General features: G+C 44.0%; 5 protein-coding genes across 5 annotated transcripts; 3 read left to right on the top strand and 2 right to left on the bottom strand.

Annotated features, from left to right (window-relative positions):
• Positions 1-94: 94 nt before the first annotated feature.
• On the top strand, positions 95-576 carry CGCA056_v003800 (uncharacterized protein; the record flags this gene model as incomplete). The annotated part of the gene is made up of 2 exons (XM_037319056.1): positions 95-127; positions 190-576. 2 exons carry the CDS (start codon positions 95-97, stop codon positions 574-576), a joined length of 420 nt encoding a protein of 139 aa, XP_037182828.1.
• An 11,168-nt stretch (positions 577-11,744) lies between these two features.
• Positions 11,745-13,890, top strand: pho-4-3 (Phosphate-repressible phosphate permease pho-4; the record flags this gene model as incomplete). Its single annotated transcript, XM_037319055.1, has 5 exons — positions 11,745-11,823; positions 11,924-11,956; positions 12,032-12,109; positions 12,169-13,629; positions 13,688-13,890. 5 exons carry the CDS (start codon positions 11,745-11,747, stop codon positions 13,888-13,890), a joined length of 1,854 nt encoding a protein of 617 aa, XP_037182800.1.
• A 277-nt stretch (positions 13,891-14,167) lies between these two features.
• Positions 14,168-15,535, bottom strand: xynD-0 (Arabinoxylan arabinofuranohydrolase; the record flags this gene model as incomplete). The annotated part of the gene is made up of 1 exon (XM_037319054.1): positions 14,168-15,535. The coding sequence occupies one exon, from the start codon at positions 15,533-15,535 to the stop codon at positions 14,168-14,170; it is 1,368 nt and encodes a 455-aa protein (XP_037182799.1).
• Positions 15,536-16,960: 1,425 nt separating this feature from the next.
• Positions 16,961-19,097, top strand: abfA-1 (Alpha-L-arabinofuranosidase A; the record flags this gene model as incomplete). The annotated part of the gene is made up of 8 exons (XM_037319053.1): positions 16,961-16,994; positions 17,073-17,649; positions 17,709-17,785; positions 17,855-18,033; positions 18,087-18,227; positions 18,324-18,581; positions 18,640-18,772; positions 18,826-19,097. 8 exons carry the CDS (start codon positions 16,961-16,963, stop codon positions 19,095-19,097), a joined length of 1,671 nt encoding a protein of 556 aa, XP_037182796.1.
• A 542-nt stretch (positions 19,098-19,639) lies between these two features.
• On the bottom strand, positions 19,640-20,827 carry CGCA056_v003796 (uncharacterized protein; the record flags this gene model as incomplete). Its single annotated transcript, XM_037319052.1, has 3 exons — positions 19,640-19,982; positions 20,038-20,525; positions 20,591-20,827. The coding sequence occupies 3 exons, from the start codon at positions 20,825-20,827 to the stop codon at positions 19,640-19,642; spliced, it is 1,068 nt and encodes a 355-aa protein (XP_037182795.1).
• Between the last annotated feature and the right edge of the window lie 2,034 nt (positions 20,828-22,861).

Here is a 22,861-nt window from a genome sequence, read left to right as displayed (position 1 = left end):
GTGAGTACCTGTAAACAGAGGCGAAGAGGGAAAATAGATATTGAGTCTACCAATATCCTGTCATTAACTGTGGCCATTCAAGTGTGACTTAGACATGGCGAATATCAAAAAGGTCGCGATTCTAGGTGTAAGTCCCTTCAGCTATCTCCATAGTAGCTAAACACATAACAACAAACTCCTAATCTCCAGGCCACGGGCTCCCTCGGAGAGGTACTGGTTCCCTCACTTGTTGCCGCAGATTTCGACGTCACTTGCGTTCTACGCAAAGATAGCAAGTCGCAGCCGCCTGACGGAGTGCGAGTTGTGAAAGCAGACTACACTGACACTGCATTGCTCACTGAGGCTTTGCAAGGGCAAGACGCAGTTGTAGAAGCGTTCAACCCTGCAGCATCCAGCCATCAAATAGCCATCCTCCAGGCTGTCCTCGCCGCCGGAGTGAAGCACATCATCACACCAGACTTCAGCGGGAACACATTCCACTCCAACGCCAAGGATGTTCTCATTTTCAACCCCAAGCTGGAAGCACAGCGGGAACTAGAGAGGGTGGTTGCCGAGTCACAAGGGAGATTATCATAGACCGCGATTATTACCAGCCCATAGTATAACTAGACGATCAAGAAGGATATATTTTAGGTTGATCAGGAGAGAAAGGTTGTTACGAGGGACCCAAAGGCGTTAGTCAGCCTGCGTCAAGCGCAAAACTCCCCCTACTCACGTAGGGAGCGAAAATACTAGGTTTCCATGTAAAGAACTAGTTTCCACCCTAATATCACTAATAACTCTATAGCCCTAACCCTAAAAAAAGCTTTTTGTAACTTATAACTATCCTTAAAACATCGCAAAAATTCCTATATAAGTATTATACTTATATATACTATAATTATTTAAATATCTAAAAATATAGTTTATATAAAGTTTAATTATAAGTATCACAAGCCTTTCTGCTCAGGTCAGCTAAGTACGTGAATAATCATATACCTATAAGGACTCTTAACATATTAGATATAAGAGTCTAAACCTTATAAGTATAAGAAAATATCCTTCTTAAACTATAAAATATAAAACCTAAAGATTAATTATATTCACATTCCTATTATCATTATTTATTTTATTTATATATAGTTTTAGCTACTCTTATTATAACCTCTAGCTAGTAAGACAACTATAATAATTAATAGTATAACTTAATATCTTTTTCTCTTATATAACCTTTTTTCTCTATAACTTTACTATTATTTTTAATAATAGTTATAAAAAAACAGTATAAAAGCTATAAAACGATCTTTGAACTAATACTTAACTCTAAAGTATAACTTTAAGATTTCACTATAATATTAAGCTTTTTAATATAACTTATAAGAAAAAGTAGTAAAAAAAAAGAGAAAGCTTAAAAAAAATAGTACTTAGTAGTTAATATTTATAGCTAACTACTTAAGTTCTCTAATTTTACTACTCTTTAGTAATACTTCTCTCTTTAGTAATAAAAATCCCCCTTAAGAGAACTAACTACTAAGAAAAGCTAAAATATTAAACCTAAAATATTAAGTAATCGCTAAAAGGTTATAGGTTTTCTAGTAAAAATATTATAACTACTAATATATTACTAGCTTTCATAAAAGATTTTATAACTAAACTGTAATTTATATTTTATTAATTAAGATAATAACAATACCTTTTTTATTAATATAGATAATAAAGCGTAAAAAAAAGAGTTTACTTAGAATATAAATAAATGCTTTATTAGTTTAACTATATTATAGCTATTAATAGTATACTTAATATTATCCCTACTATATAAGGATGACTAGCACTAAAAGTATATTTTACTTTAACCTCTTAAAAAGAAGATAACTTTATATAATAATAAACTTACTCTCTAATTCATAAGAGCCTTCTGTATATCTGCTAGGCTGATCGCTTAAACTTTATATCCTGCAGTTCCTTTGGTGTGTTGTTATGCCCTCTTATAAAGTGTTACGAAAGGGGCTCCTGGGAGGTGGCAGGCAGCTCTGATCTGGTGCACTTATCCTGGCTCTTCCTCGCCTTTTAGACGTGGGTCTACGCCGCCCCTCTTATATTATATCTGTTATGCAGCAGTATCATATAGGATGCAGTCCCTCTCTATGTAGGGCTTCCCTAGGAACAGATCGTCGCTAAGGCTATATACAGTATATATAAAGATCTTCTTATTATAACCGCATAGCTTGAGGTTAAAGATAACCACACCTATTGCTTTTATAGCGCTTATAGCGTTGCTAAAGCTGCTTAGTACTTGCTTAGAGCGGTCTACTACTAGCAGGTGGAGCTTGCAGGCTAGGTTATAGTTAATAAGGGCGTATAAGTTGCACCCTATATCTATTAGGGCGTCTGCTTAAATGCCCTTATATATATAGGTAGTAATCACTACTGACTTACTGCTTATATGATGCTTAAACTGCTTTTATTTTATGATATCACTAAGTTCAGCCTCTAACGCCTAACTTTACAGTGGAGTTACTCTTTTCCTAAGCTCTCTTCAGCCTCAGAGCTTCCCAGCTCCTCTATAGGACTCTTATTACTGCTCTCTTCTCGCTTCTTAGCTTTCTTAACCTTCGCAGGATAGGAACGCTTCAGCTTAGGACACCATATAGCAATATAGCTGATCTGGTTGCAGTTGAAGCACTTATAGGTGTCTCTCACAAGCTGCAGCAGGTCTTCAGATGAGGAGCTGCTTTATTAGCAACATAACTTTATCTTCTCCTTACCCTTAGCGCAGCTGACGCTAGACATCAGTATATCTCTATCTGCGTCTTGTTAGCAGTTAGGTTGCAGTACTTTCTGAGAAGTGTAACTGAGGTAGCGTTCCTTAAGCTTCCTGCTATCTAAGCAGGATCCTATAGTGAGAAGCAGTTTTATAAACTAGTGGTAGTCCTTTAGCGCTTCTAGTACCCCTATTAATAGGTTGCTTAACTGGGAATTTATTACGCCTTCTAAGTAGTTGATCTTAATCTTATCTTGCTAAGATCCTCCCCTACTTACTATAAGCTCCTTCTCAAACTTAGGAAAAAAGGAAGTAAAACTCTCTTCCTCTCGTTGCCGTATAGTATATAACTTATCTAAGGCTTAGGCTTTAGCGTTTAGGTCCCTATATATTCTTTTGAGATAGTCTATAAATCAAGCTGAGGAGGTGTCTCCTCAGGCTACTCCATCAGCAAAGAAGGCGGAGGATGTCGCTTAGGCGGTTCCCTCCAGCCTAGCGTAGATATATGCGAACGCGCTCTCTTCTCCGCCTATAGCTTCAGCGTCGATCTGTAGCTTTAAGTTTATCTCTAGAGCCTACTATAGAAACCATCGTCTTATGCTATCAAACTTTAGGGGGTTAGGAAGCGTTAGCCTCAGTCGTCTAGTTGAGGTTGGTTTATAGGGCTCAGCCACTATTATTATAATGCTATCGCTTGTTACCTATGTAGTTATATCAGCTGTAGACAGAGTAGGTATGCTGCTTGCAATTAGCGTAAGGGTTGCTCTATCTGTTAACATAAGCCTGTTCAGAGCTGTTAAGAGCTGCGTCATCTGGTCCTGAAGAGGACATATGCTTGCGTTAACCGCTTCGTTAACCCTGCGGTCAATCTCTGCAGTTATCGCGTCGTTTGCGCTAACCTCTGGCGAATCCATCGTGTCGCACTCATGAGGTTTTCATATAGCGTCTTCTCAATACGCTACCCTCTAGCGAATCAGTCGTATCGCTCTCGTGAGGTTTCATAAGCGTCTTTTGTTGTTAAGCTTAGAATATATAAGGGGCTGGCCCCTAGGCTTGTTTAACGTAGAGGTGCCGTCGATTGACTATTCTAAGCTGAAGAAGAAAGAAAGGACTTTATAAGAGTAGGCACCTAACAGCAGTGAAGCAGGCCGCGTTAGGCGGCGTACTGCGGCAGAATAGTGAGTCCAACGGAGCCGGATCTCAGTAACTGCTCCGGCGAAGCCGGAGATATCAATCCGGGCTCTAGCCTGTGACAATAGATATATAAATAAAACCTATAAAAAGAATAATATTAATAAAATGTATATATTTCTAACTTAATATTAGATTTAATAATTATAGTATAATAGATGAAATATATATTAATATTGATAAATTAATAATTCTTATTAATAAAAACTAAATAATATATTTTACTTAGAACCTAAAGTTCTAAATAATTAAGCTATGAAAATAAATATAATTAATTTAACCTTCTAAGTTATAAAATAAATAATATTTAATTTCTATATCTTTAGAAAAATTAATAATATAAATATTAACACTTATTATATTATTACTACTAAAGTTATAGATATTTTAAAAGCTAACTTACTTCTAAGAACCTTATTCTATAAAAACTATAAGATTATAATTAATTTTAATAAGAGCACTATTAGATTTTAGTCTATATATAATATAAGTAAGCTTTAGTTAATTTTATTAACTATATATAATAACTTATAGAGTAATCTCAATATATATTATTATTATACTTCTTTAAACTAGTATTTTTATTTTTATTTTTTATTTAAACCTACTAAATAGACTAAGCTAATAAGATAGAATATAGTATTTTTAAGTAGAACATAATAATACTATAAATATAACAATAATAAGTAATAACTAGAAGTTTATTCTAACATAAAATAATATAGCTATTTTATTTATAACCTTAAGAGGTAAATAATTAGAATATATTATCAAAATAGAGCTTAAAGAAACTACTAATTCAATTAAATAAATAGATATTATTACTCTAATAGATAGCTAGCTATTAGCTTATATTAGATTCTTAGTTAAAAACTTCTCTTAAATTATAATAAACGTTTATAAATTTATAAGGTTTCTTAACTAGCTAGTACTATAAAAACTAAAACTATAAATAACTATAAATAATATATTATTATGTAAAATCTCTAAACGTATTAATATCTTAGTAATCCTTAGTAAATATAGCGTTAAAACTTATAATAGAGATATAATGTTCATATAATATCTTAAGAAAGTTCTAAATAAATGGAATACTTACTATAATAAGAGGATTATTTCTATACTAAATAAATAGTAAATAAAGATTAAATTTATTAATAGATAGTAAAATTAGAAGGTTATAATAAAGCCTTATTTATTAACTATAAAGGATTTTATTTTTACTAAAAGTATTTATAGTATGGTTTATATAGATAGTAAAATATCCTAAAAAGATAATTTAATCTTAGTTATGTATTTAATATTTATTATCTAGAGAACTATTAATAATATAAAAAAACGCTATGTTATTATGGATTTCTAACTATTTAACTATATTATAGTTTTTAATATATATTTAATATTTAATTCGGATAGTATTATAGTTATTTTAAAAGAAAATATATAATTATAATAAATATTACTAGCTTTTTCTATTAACTGTTTATCTTCTTAAAATATTATAATAGAATAACAATAATTAGCCTCTATAATATTAAGATCTCTAATATAATATTTATAAATTTTAAGAATTTCTTAATATATACTTAAAGATTTATAGATAGATTATTATATAACTACTAATATTTTATTTATACATATGTTCATAATATTATAATATTTAGTAACAATAATAAAGATTATTTTAATTATGTTAAGATTATATTTGAAGTTTTTAAAGATAATAGACTTTATATCTTAATTAAGAAATCATTTATTAGATTTCTCCAAATTAAAATCTTTAGCAATACTATAAATAGCAGTAAAATTTAATACATTAATAACTAAATTATAGTATTTTATAACCTTAAATTCCTAGAGAACCTCTATAATTTTCAAAACTATCTTTGAATAATTAGATAACTTTAATATAATATTTTATAGTTTAATATTATTATCAATGCTTTATAAAAGAGGAAAACCTATCTTAATATACAACTTTATAAATAAAACCTCTTATTCATAAGACCTAATAAGTTAGCTTATAAATAAAAGGTCTAAAAAGCAACCTTTAAACCTATAGATATTAAATACAAATCCTATATTAATTTCTAAGAGAACCTCTGCTCCTAAGTTATAAGATATTATTATAACTTGAATAAATCTCTCTTTTTAAAAATTTTTATTTATAAAAGAAGCTTTAAACTTATAATATTTTAACTAAATATATATATCACCTTATTAGTTAGACTATAGAATTAGGTTTTCTAGGCAACTAAGTGATTAAACCCACTGCTAATAGATAGATAGATAATTAGATAGGTCTTAACTAGATTAAATATTTTAATAAATATATTAAGAACTAAATAAAGGGCGTCTATTAGATACTTATTATTAACAGCTATAAAAGCTATTTATCAGCTGAATTTAATAATTACTGTTAGCACAGGTATAAGCGTATTCAGGGGCGTGGTTTATGCGCCTATATAGTATAAGGTTATAGATGTGGTAATGTTATGATAAATGGTAATAATTCTGAGCATTTATAAGCATTCAATTGTATAGATAAGAATAAGGGAACAGACGTACTGTGATGAGTCTGGTTGTTGTTGTTCGCAGGTTGCATCCTCTAGTAGGGAAAAGTGAGGGGAAAGATAACCTGAAACGTAACCTGCTAAACTGCTAATTACATAAGGTGCTTATGTAACTATACGTATTACGTAATCAATATTATAGTTATAAGTTATAATAAATCAAGTATTTTTATATAAGGTTTTATACCTTTAACTTTATTAGTTTATTTTATATAGAATATTAAAGTAAGTTTAGCGTTATTATTATTCTTATATTATTATTATTATTATAAAAGAATGTTATATGTTAATAATTACTAATTACTTTATAAAGCTTAACTATCTTAACTTTATATCTATTATTCTACTTATTTATATTAATATTATAGTTACTACTAACGCTTATATCTATAAAAACTTTATAAAAGTTTATAAATATATACATATTCTTATTATTAGCTTTAAAATAGCTATTCTATTTTATTTTCTAGATATTAAGAAGGTTATAAATAATATTATTGTTACTATTAATAATATTACTACTATAGCTAAAAATATTAATATAGCTATCATGAATAAGCTTTCCTCTTGTATTATTAAGCTTAAAACTAATATTATAACTAAATAAGCTATAGTTAATAAGATTTATATTACTATAGATAAAGTTAAATAGATTAAAACTACTATTTTTTGTACTAGAATTACTACTTTTTATACCTCTATAATAGAGACATAGAAAGGTATAATAAAATAGCTTATTACTATAGATATTAGTATATTTTCTATTAAATATAGTTATATTTTATCTATATTTAACTAAGTAATAAGTTAGTAAGAAAAATAATAAGACAATTATAAAAGAATATAATAAAGATAAAATAGAGAATAGGGGAGGAACATATTTATATATAGTTTAGAAGAATAGTTCGAATAACTATCTCTAAAAGAGAAATACGTATTATAAACCTTTCTATTTAGGTTAGCTAGGTATATAAATAATTATATACTTATAAGGACTCTCAATATATTAAACGTAAGAGTTTATACCTTATAAGTATGAGAGGGTATCCTTTCTAAACTATAGAATATAAAACCTAAAAACTAATTACATTTACATTCCTATTATTATTATTTACTTTATTTATGCGTAGTTTTAGCTGCACCTACTATAGCCTCTAGCTAGCAGAAAGACTATAATAATAAGAAATCTATAACTCTAACTTTAATTCTAAATAAATAGATATTTAAAAAGGGTTTTAACTAGAATTACTGTATATTATATTAACTTATATAGCTTATTAGGAGTTTAATATTGTGTTAATATCCTAGATTTCTAAGTTTTTCTAAGGAATTTATTTTTCTGAAGAACTTCTTAAAAAAGAAGATTCTTAGGAAAAAAACTATTAATAATACTATATTTATTTAGGTTATTACAAGGAACTATAACATATATATATAAATATATAGATTGAAAATTCCTTTAAACCTTTATAATAGAGGTTTTAAAAGTTAAAGTTATAGTTATATATAAAAAGGGAAATATATTTCTACTAATAATAAAAAAGTTTATATATATAGCTATATACTATATATAACTAATATGACTATATAGGAATTTTTGTTATTTCTAGAGCTTAATTATAAACTATAATACTTTAATTTTAAGGTTAGGTTTATAAAGTTATTAGCAATAACCCTAGTAGAAACCAGTTTCCTACATAGAAACCCAGTATTTTCGCCCCCTACGTAAGTAGGGGGTCTAGCAGTAGCCTGCCAGACGCTTTAACCCCCAGGTACGGTTCCGGGGACCAGAAGTACAGCATTAGTCGCCATGCCCTCAATGGCGAGGCCCTGGTCGCTGTGCTCAATGACCCTGGAAGATAACTGAATCGCCCGGTGTATTTCGCCAGTCATACTGTCTCGACGAACCAGATTATTGGAATCATCAAGGACTTGGGCCTCGAAGGATGGAAGGTTATTGACGTCGAATTAGATGGCCTTTTTGAGAAGGCACACCGGATGTGGCAAGAGGACACGGACAATGGGGTTCAGGATAGGTTGAAGGCAAAGGCTTACGCAGCGCTGTCTACTGTGGCGCTGTTGGATGAGGCAAACCGGTATGGGTCCAACTTTGCGGGTTTGGTAGAAGATGGTTATGATGAAGGGGATGCGAAGTTGAGAGAGAACTTGGCCAATTTACTTTGATAATGCCGATTGTATTGTTGACGTCAATGACTAACGACATCGTTTGAAAGGCTTAAACACATTCACTGTCGAAGAGAGGTCGTATTCTGAGGTGAAATGTTCAATGGCGTCGCTACGTTCTATGCAACTGCTTTGGGACGGGTGAGGTGCACGAGAGGCGGATACCCCTCCTTGCAGGTATGCACGCAGACGCAGAAACGATCTAGAAGGCGTGACAGGAGGCAAATAGGACGACTATCCCAGTCGGCCTTGCCGGTAGGTCCTATGCATGCTGTCCCAGGGGTACAGTGCCAGTGCCCCTTTTGCTTGCTCGGATGGAGTGCTACTCGACTAGAGACTGAATGGTATTAGAGAGGCTTTTCTCACATGCATCGTTCTACTGCGCAAACCAATCATCACGGCTGAAGCAACCCCGGAGTTCTGTTGGATTTCATACATGTACATTAGGCTTTGGCGCTGAGCTGGAGGAAGTGAGGTCAAATCTATGGGCATTGTGACTTCAGTGTGCTGAAATGGTTTTACTACCTTCACTATGTTAAAGGCAGGCTTTGGTGCCGAAGTATGACACTTACATCACGGAACCACGCCATACAGAGAGAATAGGCCTCGTTTATTCACGAACAAGGACGGTTACAGTGGCTGATGTAACATATCGATCACTGGGCAGTGGAATCAACCGTGATAGGGAGATCAAGCGCAGTGGGATGTTCATAACTAGCAAAGACATGTTCCTGTACAGGGTGGACTTCACTCACGGTGAGCCATAGAACCATGGCCCTGTACGAATGGGAAGGGGGAAGTCCTGGGGCACCTTTTTGTCGGCGGTCACAGGAGGAAGGCCTGGTCATAGGACAAAATATATCAAAATAATGACAGAGCCCCAATAATCACAAATAGAATCGGCAGCTCCGTTGACGGAGTAAGTCACTGGGATACGTTTGGCAAATTGACTGACGATCACCAACAGTGATCAGAGATGCCGTCTCGTTGCCACACGCTGGCTGTCAGTGACGGAGAGGCCGACCGGCAATGTCTACCGATTGGCGAAGAATCGTCGATAAGGATGAATGAGCAGGCCATACCAAAAAGCTGTAAGCCTCAAGTTACCTCATGACGGCAAAATTCGCCTGGAGTGTCAGGGACGCAACAGAACCAATCCTCTCCATCTGCCCTGAATGAGCCCACAGTCACCCCGTCGTTCGCTCACCAAAGTCAAACCGTCCAAGACTTGAAGACTTTTCTAGGTTCGTCTGGGCAATTGAAGTGCAAAGCCCAAGAAAAGCACAGCCAGGCTGCTGGCAGGTCTGGGCAATCTTCAGAAGACCACGGGCTTGGATACCGGATGCTGATTCGCTGGGCGTGAAGGATCGAATCGGCTTGGTAATTGCTTGGGTTTCTTGGACGTCTTGGACTTTTGATCGGGTACAGTGGGTGGTGTGCGGCGCGGTAATCAACACCAGGGTGGCGGTACGTATGTAGGCTGGGCGTTGTGTGCCTATGGTGACACGACGGGGGATGTAGGCAGTGACTGTGAATGAAATACGGCGGGGGAGGAGTCCACTGGAGGAATACAGCTTGATCAAGGTTGGGCACCGGGCCTCTAGCTGTATTGGGGAAGTATTGGAGGAGGCCCCGGGTCCTCTTTCGGCGGAAATACGAATGGGGGGAGACTGTCAGGCAGTCCGCGGGGGAAAGCTGAGCAGGTGGGCGAGGTGGGAGGTAATGACATTCGATAGAGATGACGAGCGGCTCGTTCGTTGGAGGCACTCGAGGTCTTGGCCGCTTGGCGGGGGATCGTGTTTTATAGAAATTCCAAGCATGCGTGCCTTTTGAGTTGGCTGTGAGTGGGCGACTCACGCAAGGCCTCGGGAGGGACATTGGTGTTGACGAGACGAGTGGGATGGATGGTCCGGGGATCTGGACGGGACGGGGGCCACAGGGAGGGACGGGAGCCTACACGTGGGGGAATCGGGGCCCGTGATTCGGCAGCTGCGGGTCCCGCCAGGGGACGGGAGTGGGGCCGTGGCTTGCCGTGCGCGCTTGGCGCGCCAAGTCGCTTGGGAGGCCCTACTACGGTGCATTCACATCGCTCGGTAGCGGCCCTCGGTGGCTGTTTTGGGCAACGCGTCTCCCTTGTTTGCCGTCTGCTGCTGCTGACCTCCTCACGATATCTCACTGACAGAATTTCACTCTTACTGCTTAGACGCCTTGAAGATAGAGAAGTCTGTGCAACTATGGACAGCCATTGGTTACCCTAGGGTCCCTCATCATGCTCCCCACCTGCTGCCACCTTCGTCGAACCAACGAGCAACCATGGCCCCGAAGATGTGGTGAAAGCTGAGGATCCCGGCAGACGCACTGCAACGCTCGTCAAGTCTCCAGGCCTGTCATTCGCACGTGGAGGGTGGCCGTCAGTCGTCTGCTCATCTTCCTAGATACCAGCTGCCCATTCCGTCCCAACCCATACATCCTCCAAGACAGCCCAGCCCTCAGCTCGTCGTCCCATGTATCCGTTTTCTGCCACCGAAGAAGCTCCACCATCATGCACAACGTTTTCCTAAGTTGGAATCGCCGTGTATCTGAAAGTGTTCTTGATCCTTATGCTGAGCATTAGAATAAGATTTCCCAGTGGCTCCGAGTTCGTGTGAAAAGCCTGGTCGCCAGGTTCCTGAAGAGTGCCCATGACGCTCATGACTGCTTCTCAGTATTACTCAGTTCATTGAAATCGAAAACGAAGTCTCAATCATTCAATGTCTTTTACATTTGATGGACTATTCCGAATAGAGGAGGCACACCTGGAACACCTGCGCCAAGCATGTTCCTCCAGGGAGGCACCCGTCTTCAAATTCTGATCCAAGCCCATCGACGGGTCCGCCGCGCCTGCAGATGGTGTCCATATGTGGCGAGCCCATGTCGGCGGATTTACGATTTGCAGAATGGGGTGTGGCATGCCCTTGTTCCACTTTGGCCGATGTTGGTCTGAAGCCTGCACCCTCCGCCGCAGCTGGGCTCTCTCCCACGCCCGAGCAGTACACGGGTTGACACCTTGCGTGACCATGACTGCTAGGCTGCATGTCAAGATTGTGGGCTGTCTTGTGGTGGACCATGGTTCGCCTGCGATCGACCTGGCGGATGGTATATATCTTCTGCATCTGCCCGCCCTGTCCTCTCGCTTCCATGTCGTCTTCTCGAACAGCTTCAACCCTCCCGGCCTTGCCCTCCGCGCCACCCGAAGGGTCTTTGGTCTCTTCTTCGGACCTGACTTGCAGCACTCTGCATCTGTCTAGTACACCTTTTCCGACCAAAAACAAAGAAGACTGATTCCTGCGCATCTGCGCAATCGACAAGATGGTTCTTCATCAGTATGATTACATCTTTGCCATTGGCACTATTTTCGCGTTCCTCGACGCATGGAACATTGGTACGTTAGCATCGACTTCAATCTCATCCGGTCACCAAACTGACCTGACCCCTACGCAGGTGCCAATGATGTCGCCAACTCCTGGGCCACCTCGGTCTCGTCGCGGTCCATCTCCTACATCCAGGCCATGTCCTTGGGTTCCGTCCTGGAGCTGGCTGGTTCGATTGGTGTCGGCGCCCGCGTTGCTGATACCATTCGCACCAAGATTGTCGACATCGATATGTTCGAGAATGACCCCGCCCTCCTCATGCTCGGCATGTGCTGCGCTGTTGTCGCTTCCTCCATCTACCTCACCTTTTGCACCAAGATCGGTCTTCCCGTCTCCACAACTCACTCCATCATGGGAGGCGTCATCGGCATGGGTATCGCTCTCATCGGCTCCGAGAATGTCCACTGGGTCTCATCGAGTGGCAGCATCGACTCGGGCGTCGTCTCCGTCTTCCTCGCGTGGATCATCGCGCCTGGTATTGCCGGGTGCTTTGGCGCAATCATCTTCAGCATCACCAAATACGGCGTCATGCTGCGGAAGAACCCTGCCCTCAAGGGTCTCATGCTCACACCGGTCTACTTCGGCATTACCGCCTCGCTACTGACCATGTTGATCGTGTGGAAGGGCGGCTCCATCAAGATTGCATTCACCGACGCGGATACTGCCGGTATGATCGTCGGTGTTGGTGCCGCTTGGGGCCTGGTCATCACCATTTTCCTCGTTCCCTGGCTTTACCGTATCGTCATCAAGGATGATTGGCAACTTCGTTGGTACCATATCCCCATGGGGCCCCTTCTCCTGCGCCGCCCTGAGCCTCCCGTGCAGCCTGAGGGCGTGTCTGGTGGTATTCGTGACTTCTACTCTGGCCATCTCACCAAAGAGGAGCTCGATGCCGCTCGAGGTGGCATCGTGCACACCCACAGCAACGATGTCGAGTCCGGCTCCGCCGAGGGTGAGAAGAAGGTCGTCCAGGATAACACCGACGCCGAGGCCCAGCCGCATGCCCGTCGCAACGATTATGTTCACAAGCCGATCGTCGGCCCCCGTCCGGAGGGTGCCTGGTACAACGGCGCCGTTCTTTTCTGGATGCTAAAGAAGGTCTTCCTGTCCGGCGTCGATCAGGACATCATCAACATGCAGAAGAAGGAGAGCGTGCTGACTGGGGATCTCGAGGAGATGCACGCGCGTGTGCAGCACTACGACAACAAGGCCGAGTTCCTGTACTCCTTCATGCAAGTCATGACCGCCTGTACTGCCTCTTTCACCCACGGTGCGAACGACGTCGCCAACGCCATCGGCCCGTATGCTACGATTTACCAGATCTGGAACACCGGTGCGATCTCCGGAAGTAAGTCCGAGGTTCCCATCTGGATTCTCGTGTTTGGCGGTGTCGCCATTGCTCTCGGTATCTGGACATACGGATACAACATCATGCGTAATCTTGGTAACCGTCTCACGCTCCACTCTCCCGCCCGTGGTTTCTCGATGGAATTGGGCGCTGCTTGCACCATTATCTTGGCCACTCGTCTTAGTAAGTCTTTGGCAGAAACCCGAAATGTTAAGAAGTGCATAACTGACATCCTCTTCAGAGCTCCCCGTCTCTACTACCCAATGCATCACCGGCGCTACCGTTGGTGTAGGTCTCTGCTCTGGCACATGGCGCTCCATCAACTGGCGCATGGTTGCCTGGATCTACATGGGCTGGATTATCACTCTCCCCACCGCGGGCATCATTTCCGGCTGCTTGACCGGTCTGATCGTCAACGCGCCCCGCTGGGGCATGGCCAACTAAGCGGCCCAAAGCGAGATGAAAGGCATCACTGCCAACGACTGGCTAGTTGAGACTAAGGTCCGTCTCGAAGATGAGACCGGTCGTTTCTGACCACCTGTACCCAAAATTGTTTCTTGTATCTTTTCGCCTTCTCCGGACACATAGACTACTCATACCCTCATTAGTTGTTGTGAAACTTAATTCAAGTCGGCCGTAGGCCTGTCAATGAAAATACTGAATGCCAGCTATGTATAAAACGTGTCGACACATCCCAGGGCGAGCCAGACTTTTCCTTCGCTCATTTGTCAAATCGCCACCAATCGAAGTTGAAAAGATAGCCCGATCCATCACCCGTGAACTTGAAGAACAGATCGTGGACCCCTTCCGCGCCGCTGATAGGACACGTCGCAGACGTCCACGACTGCCATCCTCCAGACCCAGAGACGTCACACGTACCAATAACAAGACCAGAGATACTGTCAAGGTGCAACTCGATGTTCCCGCCGCCAGTAGCTGAGGCAACCTGGGCAGTAAAATATGCCGCTCCGTCCCCGAAGTCAACCCCCTTGACCTTGATGTAATCTCCATCATTGATGTATGCGACGCTCATCCCACCTTCGCTGGACGCTTCGACCTCGACTCCCTCCGACCACGCAATGAGCTCAGCCTCCTGACGGACGTAGGGATCGACGTTGACAACCTGCGCAGGTCCCTCGGTTGTCATCTTCAGCAGGGGAAACGTTCCGTCGGCGTTGTACTCGAAACTTTTCACAGCGACGGAACGCGTGAAGCCCCCGCCTCCAGGCAAAGCGCCGTTGTGGTAGAAGAAGTAGGACTTGCCAGCAAAGTCGATGATGCCAGGGTGGTTCGTGAAGCTGCCGCCCTCTGTGGGCATAATCTGGCCTTGGTAGGTCCATGGCCCCGTGATAGTCGGGCCAGTCGAGTATCGAATATCCTCAGGACAGCATACTGCGGCGAAAATCATGTAGTACACATCGCCCCGCTTGTACACCCACGGAGCCTCCTCGAAGGTGGTAGCACGCGCCGGGTTGCCTTCACGAGCCCCAAAGCCTTCCGCAGTGAGGTCCACTTTGGTGATCTCCCCGCTGTACGAGATCATGTCCTCGTTCAACTTGACATACAACAAATCTGGGTTGCCCCAGTACATGTACGCCTGCCCGTCGTCGTCAATGTAGACAGTCGGGTCAATCTGTCCGTTGCTGAGAAGAGGGGCGCCGATGGCATCGACGTAGGGACCTGTGATGGTGTCGCCTACACCTACTCCGATGGACATGCTGCCGTTGATCGCGGTCGTCGGGACGTAGAAGTAAAACTTGCCGTTGCGCTCAATGGCCTGCCCGGCCCATGCATTGGCCTCGGCCCAGGCGAAGGTGGCCACGTTCATGGGCGACCCGTGGTGTTGCCAGTTGACCATGTCAACGGAGGAGAAGAGGAGCCATTCGCGCATGTCGAAGTTGGTGGAGTTGTCTTCATCGTGCCCGGTGAAGAGGTAGACGCGATCCCCGACCACAAGGGGTGCTGGATCAGCTGTGTATTGGGTCTGCACGATAAGATTGTTGGCTTGGACACGACCAATGGCGGACAGAAGGTGACTGATCAAGAGGAAAGACTTCATGATGGCCGAAGTTTGAGACGTCTTAGTCATGGCGGCGGTGGTGGTCGGACAGATGAAGGTCAGCGAAAAGCGGTTGAGATCCTTCGAATTGGAATAGCAGATGACTGGAGAGTGACCAGCATAATTATACTCAAAGATACGTAGAATGCAGCAAAGTCTTCTACCCAATTTAAATGCCCGAGGCTGGAATAATGAGATGTTACTCTACGTGCCATTGCGTCGCGATGCCAAACGCTGGATCATCATTGGTGCGGATGCATCAAATACCCATCCCAAGCCGGGAAAGATGCAAATCAAAGAAAGAAAACGTGGAGAAATGGCGATTTCTCCGCGATTGTGTTTATTTCGAAGATACCGATGCTCTCGTAAAGTCGTATTCGCACTTTCGTGCCACCAACACACTTCTAGGATCGCAACTAAGACCTTCATTAAGAGCCCATGTGTGACAGGGGTGTCATAGACGCAACACAAACGGAATACGCCGCCTGATCACTCGCAATAAATGTGCCAAATGGTACTTCATTGCAGCACCTACATGATTTTTGACTCAAAAGGCCTACTAAAATGAGTCTGTGAAGTTTGCCATCTCTGCGTTAGGACCCCGGAGGACAACCACGAGAGAGAATCGCTATCGCCCAGGTCACATGAAATAACGCGCAGACTCAACCTTCGACAGCTGCATTCGTATGAGATCCACAATAGAAGCGCGCAGCTGGAAGTAAATGTTGCCTCGGATTACATGAGAAGGGGACGGTAGGAGAATACATCTAGGCCAAAATAGGGTGAGCCCACTTACCCCACAAACCATCACGTTATCGCTATCCGCGAGCCGGGGAGAGGAGCGTATCCCGGCGCTTGCGGCTAGGAGCCAGACTTCGACCGCTGGCCTCACCCACCTCTACAAAGTCTTCTCGCTTGTGTTCCAATTGGTCTGAATGATCTTGAACTTCATAATTGACACGTCTTGGCATGACGATTTGTCTCTCTATGAAAACTGCAAAATGTTTTTCGCACAACAAGAAACACAGATCTCCAGCCGAAATAACTAATTTGACCACCAATCACAGCTTTGACACTTGAATATGAGAACGCTTATGTTCTTTTAACTCTAGTATTGCCTTGGCATCCCATTGTCAAGGGATGGAAGTCGCCAGATCCAGAGTTGCCAAGGACGACAGACGCCAAATTGCGATTGGGGCGTTTCAAATAGTTTGCGATTCGAAAAATCCGAGAAATCGCAACATGGTCAATATGAATGTTTCCTTTTATCAATATATATCGGACGTCCCGCTTTGTAATTATGCCCTTGTGATTCACGCTATCACTCTCCCAAGTTCCCACAGGAAGGTTCAACGATGCATTATTCTCGTCTTTTTGGTCTTGTAGCTACGGCTACTCTGACAGGAGCACACCGACAGCCCTGGTCATGAGATCAGTCCTTTGCTTCATGGACTTATGTTCGAGGACATTATTAAAAGCGGTGACGAAGGTACGTAGTCTTCGCTGTTCATACGACAGAGCTTTGAGGTTGGTCTACCGTCTATCAAATGTCTAACACTGTGAAAAGGTCTCTATTCACAGCAACTCCGCAACAACGCCTTCCAGGGCAAGGTAACCACGCTCGATCTCTGGACTGTCCACTATGGCTCGGCTAGCATTTCTCATGACGCCGATACCCCATTGACCAGCGCCATCACTTCGTCTCTGAAGATCACTGACCCTCCCGGATCTGGTGGCTTCACTGGCGTCGCGAACCCTGGGTACCGCGGTATCATCGTCGACGGCAGCTACTACAACAGCACTTTCTGGCTCCGTGGCGAGTTCCAGGGCGATGTCAAGATCCGACTCCTAGGTAATGAGACTGACGTCGAATACGGCTGGGCCATCGTCCCTGTGGACTCCAAGGCCGATTCCTGGACCCGGTACGAGGCTGGTTTCTGGACCACAGCCGCACCCGAGGGGGATAACGTTTGGGTTTTCGAAATCTTAGCCGAGACTCTGACCAGCGGATCCATCAACCTCGGTTACCCAACTTTGTTCCCTCCCACGTTCAAGGGAAGACAGAATGGCTTGACTGTGGATCTGTCAGAAGCTCTTGTCGATCTCAGCCCCCAGTTCCTGCGGTTCCCAGGTGGAAACAATTTGTAAGCCATCTAAATGTTCTTTTCCTCTGGATTGACTAGACTCACTAATATCTTCGTAGAGAGGGAGCCGGCCCGGAAGACCGGTGGAAGTGGAACGAGACACTCGGTGCTCTGGAATCCCGGCCAGGTCGTTGGGGTAGGCTTTGACTCCATGACATTACAACTTTGATACAACCAGGCTAATCGCTTCTTCCCTCTGGGATAGGTACTTGGGGATATGTCAACACTGACAGTCTTGGTATCATGGAGTACTTCCACTGGTGCGAAGACATGTCTATGGAGCCTATCTTGGATGTTTGGCCTGGTCTTGGACTTGCAGGTCTCCCGCCATTGGTGGGAGCAGACCTTCAACCATATGTTGAGGACGCGATTCGCGAGATAGAAGTTAGTTGTCTTCTCCTTTTTGAGGGTTCAGAAACGGAGGCTAACATCCACAGTTCGTCATCGGCGACATCAACACTTCTGGAGGCGCGCTCCGCGCTTCTCTTGGGCATCCGGAGCCTTACCAACTGAAATTCGTCGAGATTGGAAACGAAGACAACCTCGCTGGTGGCTGCGAGTCTTACAAGCAACGATTCGTGCAATTCTTCGACGCCATCAAGGAGGCATACCCGTAACTCACCATCCTCACATCCACGTCCGACCGCAACTGCCTGCCGGACCCGATCCCCGAGGGCGCATGGCTCGACTTCCATGACTACAACGTCCCGGAGAACTACATCAATACATTCGACTTTTACGACGACTGGGACCGCGCTCATCCCGTTTTCATCGGCGAGTACGCCAGGTGGGGCGTCAAGTGGTCTGATATGAGAGGTGCTTGTTCTGAGGCGGTCTACATGATGGGATGGGAGCGCAACGCGGACGTGATCAAGTTGGCTGCCTATGCGCCCACGCTGCAGAACTACGATCCCGTCAACGGCCAATGGACCGTGAGAAATCCTTCCTCTCGTCGAAATCCGCATAGTCAGCTAACGTATTCTTGACTAGCCCAACCTCATTCCATTCACCAACAAGCCTGATGGCATCGTCTACACGCCATCGTACCATGTTAAGAAGATGTTCGCCACTAATCATGACGAAGTTGTTGTCCCTGTCAAAGCTGACGTGGAGGTCAACCCAGGTAAACCAATCAACATCCTCATCCCTTGGATTAATCGTTGACCTTTCATGTAGTTTGGTGGGCTGCGGGCAAGAAGGCAGATGGACAAGTCATTGTGAAACTTGCCAACTACGCTTCCAATTCGACTGAGATTCGCATCCAGGTCCCTGGTAAGGCGGGCTTGGAGGCTTCTTTCACTTCCATCACTGCCGGCCCAAACGACGCCAACTCCGTCGAAAACCCTGATGTCATTGCTCCACCCGCTGTACTCAATATCTCTGGAGATGACGAAGAAGTTTTCACTGTTGAACTGGGTCAGTTTGGCGTTGGAGTTCTGGTGGTATAGAACTGGTTCGTTTTGCGAACATAAAGCTTCGGTGGAAACTGGTTGATCACTTCCAACGAGGACGGGGTTGAAAACGGGGACGAAGGTGGCGCTAAGATAGCGTGACTATGATGTTGGACTTCAATTCTTCTTTGGGCATCTGCAAATCAGGTTTTCCTACAGCACTTTGAGTAAATAATTACACCCAGTCCCTTTCAGTAATCTCTTCTATGTGCGAGGAATATAAAGATGGCTCGCGCCTAGTACATGACCCCGAGGAAATCAGTAACAGAGAATGTGTCAGGCCGCAAGACTAGACCACCTCTACGACGAGTGCAAACGCTTGGCCGGCTATGGGTAGTCAGAACCCATATCTGAAGCTCATTTAGCCCAGGACATTGAGAATTTCCTATGCCGCCTCTGCTTTCGCTGCTACACACGTGACATTGCCATTTTCATCGAGAGCATCCAGCGACAGCATTTAGATACGGCATGACGAGATTGACATTTGCCGAAGGTATTAAGATTACGTGTACTATCATGGTTCTAATAAACCTGATGATTTATTCCTTGTCGAAAGGCTTTCTGGCCGCTTTCTCAATCTTGATTTCAATCGTCTTGGTGATACCGGATGGTAGAGGAGCTTCAGCGAGACCCTGCTCGTTGATGTCCTCCACAAAGATGGTTTCGCCAACATTCTCGGACGTAAAAAAGGATGAACGACTTGTTCCTGACTCCCTCCGAACCGGAGACTTGCCTGTATGGCCTCCACTCCACGTTGTCACATACGTTGCGCTTCCACGCGGTAATTGTTCGTGCTGTGTATGCCGTCTGGCGGCAAGCTGGAAAGACGAGTTGTCATGCGCACTTTGCTCAAATACGAGCCTTGAGGCAAGGATATCAATGCTGGAAGATTGTCAGCTTCCACGAGTGTGGCCATACTAGTAGATTGAAGACTCACAAGATAATGACAGGAAACATGCATTCCAAGGTGTAAACAAAGCGGTCGATCTGACTCGCTACAGTCTCGGCCTTCTGGAATGAAGGCTGGAAGAAGTATGCGACAGCCCGCGTTATTCCGATCAGCGCTAGCATCGCCAGGCGAATTTCGGTGCTTCGCATAAGGTGCTGGAAGAGGGTCGGCACCATCGAAGCTCCCAAGGACAGACTCTTTGCCTCCGCGAACTTGCGCAACAGAAAATACGCGCCAACGCACTCTAGAAGTGCCATGGAGGTGAAGTAGCCCACGTGCAGCCCGTTGATGGTTGTTCTTAGCTGCGACTCGCCGTTGACCAAGATCTTCACCCGAGCAGTGAGAATGAGGATTCTGAGGACGAAGATGACGACCATCATGAACCAGAACAGGGACATAAACACAACGCGGTCCCGATTCCTTAACACCTTGGTAAGAATGGCATAGCTGTAGAACGAGATACCGGCCTCTTGGACCTATCAAGGATCAGTATGGATGAACACATTTGTTTCATTGCACAAAAAGAATGGTCCTACACTACCATCCACAACAAGTCCGCAAAAGCAGACGATATCGCCGTGTTCAAAATAGGATAATCAGCGTAGAAGCTGTAGTAGCAGAGGCCATTTGCCGTGGCGCCAGCCGCCGATACAACGATGGGGATAAGCGAGACCGGGGAGAAGGCGGTGATGCCCGCGATCATGAACCCGAAGAGCACGTTTGCCAAGCCGATTGTGCTGAGGATCGCCCAACTGGTCTCAAAGTAAACGACCGCCATTCTGCCTCCTGAAGCGCCCGCATAAGTTGCATCGAAGTCAAAGCTTTACATGAACTTTAGTTTCCCCACAACTGTCTTATACAATTCGGGGCGACCGACAACGGGCGTAAAGGGGACGAGCTGTCTCGCTCGCATGAGGATTCGCAGCCACGATTGCATTGCAGAAACTTAGACCGTTACGCAGACCTGCTCAGGAGTCTTGTCTTGCGCTCCAATAGCCCGCGCGAGAGCCCACACCATGGATTTGTGGCTGGGGGCTAGAGTCGAGGCGCGCCAATGAGTGGCAGAGAGAAGCTCTACCGGAGTGTGGGGGAGAAACCTGGGGAAAAAACGGTCATGCCGATCGTTTCAATACAGCTGTGCCTCTCTCATGTTGGGATTAGCTTCACTACGTGATTGGATATATCGTGGTATTACAGCTGTAGTTGGGTTGCAGTGTCAACTCGTGCCGGTGGGATGGGAAATTTCCCCGCATGGTTTTTCAAGCGAGAACCTCAGACTCGCCGTAATCGTCAGAGTCTGACATCCACACGGGGAATAACTTCCTCAGGTACTCAAGCTTATGCATGACAGGTCACAGGACAAGCGGTCGCAGCACCTCTAGCGGTCTAGATTGGGAACGTTGGAGACGATCTCTGCCTTGAACCGGCAACTGACAGTGGAGCTGCCCTGGGTAATGTCCAGCGGCTGGATGTACGAGCCAACTGATCAGGCGACTGATGAGGTTTTCACAGTGATAGAGGAGAGGTGTAAAGCCCCTTCGGGGAACAGATCACAGATCTGGTCAGTTTTCCGGACTTGGCTGCCTAGGAGGGAAAATCAGATCGGGCATCAGAACACCAACGTGGCGTTGCTTGCGAACGTTCAGCTCTGTCTGCCCTCCCGATCCATATCTTCCGGCATAAGATTGCCGGGTAATATCAAAACCTGTCTTGGGTGACACTGTCACTCCAGATAGGATATGATAACATGCAAGTTGTGGCTTCTAGAAGGAGGGGAAGCTTCTGAAACCGTCCGAACTTGACCCGCATGATGCATCATGGCCACATGTTTCCCACATGGCAAGTGACGGCAGCATTGAGTGCCCGCAGATCCTTCAGTTGGTGTGAGGGCATCATCCATGTTGGGGATGGTGTGCCCTAATTGATGCCTTCGCATCAGCCACGCCAGTGGCTTTTCTCTTATAACAGTCTCCACGCAAGCCCAGGTTATGATTATGAATGAGATCAAGCTATGTGTTCATCCCAAGGGTGAAACTCATTTTTATTCCAAGCCTTTGCTATTTAAAGCGTTCTTCAGTTGACGTTTTGTTCTTTGGATGTAGGCCACGATGCTGCTCTTCGCAAAGCCTATGCCTCCCAAAGTGCCGAAGAGGAGGACGCGAACAGGCATGTTATCCCTATTCTATTTCGGACTTACCATTACTTGTCGCTCACGAATTTCGATCTGTAGGCTGCGCCTCATGGTATGCCACTTTTCCGCCGCAGTGGAACTCCCCACTGACATTGTCTAAAGTAAAGACGCAAGAAAGAAGTGCTGCGAGAGACGACCGCAGTGCACACGATGTGAAGAAAGAGGTCTGGACTGTGTCTACCTTCCAGTCAAGCGGCGCCGGTCTAGAGCCGACGGGATCACTTCCCAGCCGCGTCAAAAGGCCCCGGTACTGCGCTGTGAGCCAAAGACCGGGGCAGAGTACTCCTGGGGACAGCTCTCCGAAGAACCCTGTGTCGAATCCTCCGAAGTGGCACTTTCCACTTCCAGCGTGTCATCATGCGACACACCTGATTGGGGTAGTTCATCTTGCCAGTTTGATCTTTCTCAAGAACAAATGGACTCAAGGTTGTTCGAGCAGTTTGGAAGCATGGATGAACCAGACTCCTGCTCAGACTTCACGCAGGAACTGATTACTACCTCCGCAACATCTCAGCCAGGCCTCACTTCGATGCTCGAGCTGCCCTATCTCTCGTTCTTCAATCTCACCGATGACGCCCAAGATCGGAAACTGATTCATCACTTTTCCACTGTTCTATCACA

Source organism: Colletotrichum aenigma (genome assembly GCF_013390185.1).
Source record: "Colletotrichum aenigma strain Cg56 chromosome Unknown KSG_Cg56_contig02, whole genome shotgun sequence".
Lineage (NCBI taxonomy): Eukaryota > Fungi > Ascomycota > Sordariomycetes > Glomerellales > Glomerellaceae > Colletotrichum > Colletotrichum aenigma.
The sequence above is the reverse complement of the archived record's forward strand: the minus strand, read 5'-3'. Positions and strand labels throughout refer to the sequence as shown.